This window comes from Camellia sinensis, chromosome 12, assembly GCF_055761805.1.
Source record: "Camellia sinensis isolate YWXY chromosome 12, ASM5576180v1, whole genome shotgun sequence".
NCBI lineage: Eukaryota > Viridiplantae > Streptophyta > Magnoliopsida > Ericales > Theaceae > Camellia > Camellia sinensis.
Window position 1 is genome coordinate 39,642,364 of NC_138972.1, and position 5,757 is coordinate 39,648,120.

A 5,757-nucleotide genomic window follows, 5' to 3' on the forward strand; every position below is an offset into this window, starting at 1 on the left:
TTAATAAGTTAGTAAGTACCTTTCAATGGGGTACATCCACCGATATTGCACAGGTCCACCAAGAATGGCTTCACGCGGCAAATGAATCGCCAAATGGACCATCACATCAAAAAACGCTGGTGGGAAAATTTTTTCTAACTTGCATAGTATGAATATTATGCGATCTTCTAATATTTCCAAATTCTTCATCTTCAATGTCTTTGAGCAAAGCTCTTGGAAGAAATTTCCCAACTCAAATAATGCAACACAAATATCATTGTGAAGATATCCACGCATTCCAATGGGAAGAAGTCGCTGTATGAGGACATGACAATCATGACTTTTTAGGCCTGTTAACTTATCACCTTTTGTGTTCACACACCTTGAGATGTTTGCTGCATAACCATCAGGATACTTAATTGACTTTAAAAACTCACAAAAACCATATCTTTCATCTGAGGACAAAGTGTACAATGCTGGGGGCTTTTCAAAAGATCCATCGGTACGCCTTTTTAAGTGCAACTCCTTCCTTATTTTCATATCTTCCAAATCCATGCGTGCTTTTTCTGTGTCTTTGTTCTTCCCATCTATACTCAGTAATGTTCCAAGCAAACTATCACATATATTCTTCTCTATGTGCATAACATCGAGGTTGTGTCGGAGTTTAAGTGTTTTCCAATATGGCAACTCAAAGAAGATGCTTTTTTTTGTCCAATTCAATATTGGATTTTCCCTTTTTCTTTTCTTATTGGTTGGATGCTTCCCAAATGGTTTGAATGTCCCTGAATCCAATTGTTCTAAGATTTGTTCCCCTGATAACTGTAAAGGTCTTGACAGGAACTCAGTCTTACCATTATAAAGTCGACTCCTTCGCCAAGGGTGGTCATCAGGCAGGTAACGACGAGCGCCTGTGTACCCTATCTTACCTCTCAACCGTTGTGAGGAAGCATTTTTGTTACAGGTGGGACAAGCCAAATACCCTTTCGTACTCCATCCCGACAAGTTTCCATATGCAGGAAAGTCATTAATTGTCCACATAACAGCTGCATGCATTTGAAAACTTAATTCAGTTGAGGCATCATAAGTAAGCACACCATCTTCCCACAAGTCCTTCAACTCATCAATTAATGGTCGCATGTAAACATCGATATCTCTCCCTGGTGCTTGTGGTCCAGGGATAAGCAATGACAGCATACTAAATGCTTGTTTCATACATTTCCAAGGAGGCAAGTTGTAAGGCATAACAATCACAGGCCACATACTGTACGAGTTGCTCATGTTTCCAAAAGGATTGAAACCATCAGTGGCCAACCCTAACCTCACATTTCGACTCTCTTGGGAAAACAAAGGATGTTGCCTATCAAAATCCTTCCATGCCTCACCATCAGCCGGGTGTCTCAATATCCCATCATCTACTCGTTTCTCTTTATGCCATCTCATATCTATTGCTGTTTTTCTCGACATATATAATCTCTGCAACCTTGATGTCAACGGGAAGTATCTTAAGGTCTTGTGAGGAACTTTTTTACCTTTTCCATAATTCGACTTGTATCTAGACTCTTGACAAATCGGACAATTCTCTAAATTTGCATTCTCTTTCCAGAAAAGTGCACAATCATACTTGCATGCATGAATCGACACATATCCTAAGCCTAAGGCACGTAAGAATTTTTTGGCTTCATAAAGGGTCCATGGAATCACTTGATCACTTACCGGTAGAAGGTCCTTTAATATCCCCAACAACATGTTGAAAGACTTATTGCTCCACTTGTTCAACACCTTCACATGAAGCATCTTAACAACAAATGATAAAAGAGAAAACTTACGACACCCAGGGTACAACTCTCTTTGAGCATCATTCAACAATTTGCTAAAGTTGGGCACGCCCTCTTTTTCAACATTGTTAGCCACATCATCGTCATTGTCATTGTCATTGTCACCTTCCTCCTCATCCTCTTCATTTTCATCATCATTTATGGTAGTCCCCATGTAAACATCTTCTAACAAATTTAGGAATTCATCTTGATCTTCGCCTGTCTCTGCTTCCATTCTATCCCCAACACTTCCAAAGTCATTGTGGTTATCATTATTCAATGCATGAGATTGATTCATGGGAACAGATTCCCCGTGATGCACCCAAGTCTTATAAGAAGGAGACATCCCTTTCACAACTAAATGATACTCCACAATTTTACAAGTATGTCGTTCACAATTCAAACAGTCCATACATGGGCAACGAATCTTATCATTTGGCTCTACATTCATCATTGCAAATTGAACAAAAGCCTTCACCCCATCTCGATACTGGGAACTCATCCTATCCCTAAGTAGCATCCAACTCTTATCCATATTTGGTCACCTACAAAGCCATGGTTATGTGAAATTCCTTTGAATTAGAGAATTACATGTCAAATAGTTCCTTGAGTCATATAAGTGTTTGTCATATCATGAATGCTCAAAACATTAGGTAAACATTGAGAAACAATAAAAAAATAATATTTTCTCTCAAAAAAGCCAAACCTTGTAATACATTTTTTTAATTTAACATTTAATTTAAAGATGCTGCATGTACACATGATGACATTGTATAGTATAAGAAACTATAAGTCAAATTATATGGTGATCTTCCAACATCCTATTGGCCTTGATGGCTGTTTTCCAATGATATTTGAACATATATGTTTTTCGTAATATTGTTAGCAAGACTTTAAATAGACGTAGCATTGCTCTTAAACTATTCTTACCTAATAAACTATAAACAGAAACTATACAAAACAGTTTAAATTGATTCTAAAAATAATAAATAACTATAAACAACTCATATAAACCATACAAAACAGTCCCATAATGTGGCATGAACCACATATAAACTGAAGGGTAATTTACAGTTTGCCCTTTTATTTTTTATTTTTTTAATCAACAACAAATAACCCTTTATTGATGATGGATAACCTTACAGAAAGGAAGAAAACATCAACAAAAAGAGAGGGATGATGCAAGCAATACAGCAACTACAAACAAAATAGAGGCATGCAACCTAATCCAAATACAAACAAAACAAAAAGAGCCATGGAACCAGTGCTAGCATAGGCCAAAAACAGCAACAGACACACATCAGATTAGCAGATTAGCATCAGGTTATCACCCAACAGATACAGACCAGCCACACAGCAGCAGAGAACCAGATTAACAAAAAATCAGATTATCACCCAACAGATACAGATTAGCAGATAATCAAATTATCACCCAGTAGTCCCAGAAACAACCCTCATTTTATATGATGTGGCAGGAAACATGCATTTTCTATCTAATTTTGAACAAAAGTTAGTTTTAGGAGTAAATTAAAAAAAAACTTGAAACATGAATGATCAAAATAAAAAAAATAAAAAAAAATGACTAAAAATAAAGAGAAAAAGTGCAATTTATCCTAAAAACAAAAAGATAACTGATTATTTCTCTTTTCTTTTTAGGCCTGTTTGGGACTTATATTTTGGGTAAATAGTCAATAGAAAAAAATAGTTAATAAAACAAAATGTCATGTCCTATACATTAATCAACAACTTTTTCTTTTACAATTATCTATTCACCTACAAAAAAAAAAAAAAAAATCCACAAATCATCCAAAACATAATTCTTTTTCATTTCATAAAAAAATAAAAAAATCAACTAAAATATTAAAGTTGCTAAATGACGTATCTAGTCCCATTTTTTTTGACAACTAGACTTATTAAATTTAATAAGGTTATATAGTTTCAAGATCATAGGTGTAGAAACTAAAATGACTAACTTGATAAATAAATTTAAAATGCCCTAAAATATAGTCAAAGCTTACTTGATGTAGTAATTGCCCCCAACGAATGATTGCAGCTTTTTTATCTCTTCGCATTAGCCAATAACCTATAACATTTGAATTGTAAATCAAAGTTTAAATTAAAATCGCACTGTACATGAAATTAACGGAGAGTGGACATGAAATGAATGTTATATGATGAAATTATTAAAAGGGTCACCGATACACAAAATATCTATAATTTTTTGGGCAATGAATAGTTGTAACTTGTAAGAATATTCAACACAAAACTGTGGTCCACCCTCATGACACACCACTTGAATAAAAATACAAAAAAAATGCAAGTTCCCTGGTTCATTCACATACCCAACAAAACAAAACAAGAGTCATATTTTGCATACTCCATCTAAACCAATGGCAAAGGTGATCTCAGCCAATGCTCTTCAATATCCCATTAACATATGCTTCTTAATGCCATGTCATGCTGTGTGCTCACAATCGATGGATATAAAAAATGGATCTAAAAAATGGGCTTATATATCATTTTTCCCTAAAGAATACTTAAGTTTGATTGATGAGTATTGCTATTCTAAGTCCAAGTTAGACCCAACCATGTGGCAATCAATTAGAATATTTATGACACCATTCTCTCTCGTATGTTCTCTAATTATTAGTTAATCGCCTCTCTTACATATCATTGAGTATAGAAAGTGGGTCTAAAAAATAGATTTGTATATTATTTTTCTTAATTTATTTACATAAGGAGTTGATTTAAAATGCCCTTCCAAATATAAGTAAAGCTCAAATAGCGAAATTACTTGTACAACCCAAGCTGTACCACAAAATTATTCATTAGTTGAAATATATAAACTAAATTCATTTTGAATGTGACGAACACTGTAATAAAATTTTAAATTTACATAAATTCAAAGTCTAAGAAATTTTTTTAAATAATTGTTTTGAGTATAAAATATTTCTGATTTATTATTTTAGTAAAGGGAAAAAAAAAATTATACATTTTTTATCAACACTATTACATCCACACAATTTGTTCTACCTATATGTACACAATTGAAACTCTTACGGGTCAGAGTCTCAATTGTCTGCATTCAGGCAAAACAAATTTTGTGAATGAATCATTAATCATTGTTTATATACCAATTCAACAACTGCCTACTGTAATAAACATATATTCATGTTAAGTAATTGCATAAATAAATAAATTTGAGGATTCCAAAATTTGTTATAAATATAATCAACCGACCAGAATCTCAGATACATTGAGGTAATAACATAATAAACAAAACTCTGTTGACAAGTGATTCAAATAATGTGCTGATCAAAAAATAATAATAAAAAAGTGATTTAAATAATGTACATGTTTATATATATATATATATATATTAGCAGAAAACAAATAAATGAAGATCAATTTGTGTGCCTTAATCATATTACACACCTAGAATCTGCAAGGTTCAACTAGAGTGAGTGATATCAAATATGCATTGCAGAGCACATGTATGTAGTCAAGCAGAACATGGGAATAGACCAAAATTCCCAGTTCCACAATTAAAGTTAAACACCTAGAATCTGCAAGGTTCAACTAGATTTTGTTTCTTACAAAAATCAGTCCAAAAATTCCAAACATACCAGTCCCGAAAATTAGTTTCAAAATCAGTCCAAAAATTAGAATAGATCAATCCCGAAAATCACAATATCAGTCCGAAACTCACAATATCAGTCCGAAACTCTCACAGTGTGAGTGAGTGAGAGTGAGAGGGAGAGGGAGAATGAGAGGGAGAGGGAAAGAGACGAAGAAGAGGGAGAGAAAAATACCTGTTTGGGCCGCTTCTGTTTGTGCCACTGCAGATTCGGAACTGAGAAGATGAAGAAATCTCCTTTTAGGTCACTTTTGTTTATTCACTTAAAAGTCATTTAAAAAAAAAAAAAGAAAAAAAAAAAAGACAGATTCGAAACTCTCACAGTGT

At 33.7% G+C, this 5,757-nt stretch overlaps 1 protein-coding gene across 1 annotated transcript; it reads right to left on the bottom strand.

Annotated features, from left to right (window-relative positions):
* Positions 1–2,328, bottom strand: LOC145803519 (uncharacterized). The gene has a single exon (XM_082896806.1). It carries the CDS (start codon positions 2,326–2,328, stop codon positions 1–3), a length of 2,328 nt encoding a protein of 775 aa, XP_082752932.1.
* Positions 2,329–5,757: the final 3,429 nt, after the last annotated feature.

What these genes read in the sequence shown, in the direction of transcription:
- LOC145803519 (XM_082896806.1), bottom strand. Translation starts at nt 2,328, where the DNA reads ATGGATAAGAGTTGGATGCTACTTAGGGATAGGATGAGTTCCCAGTAT.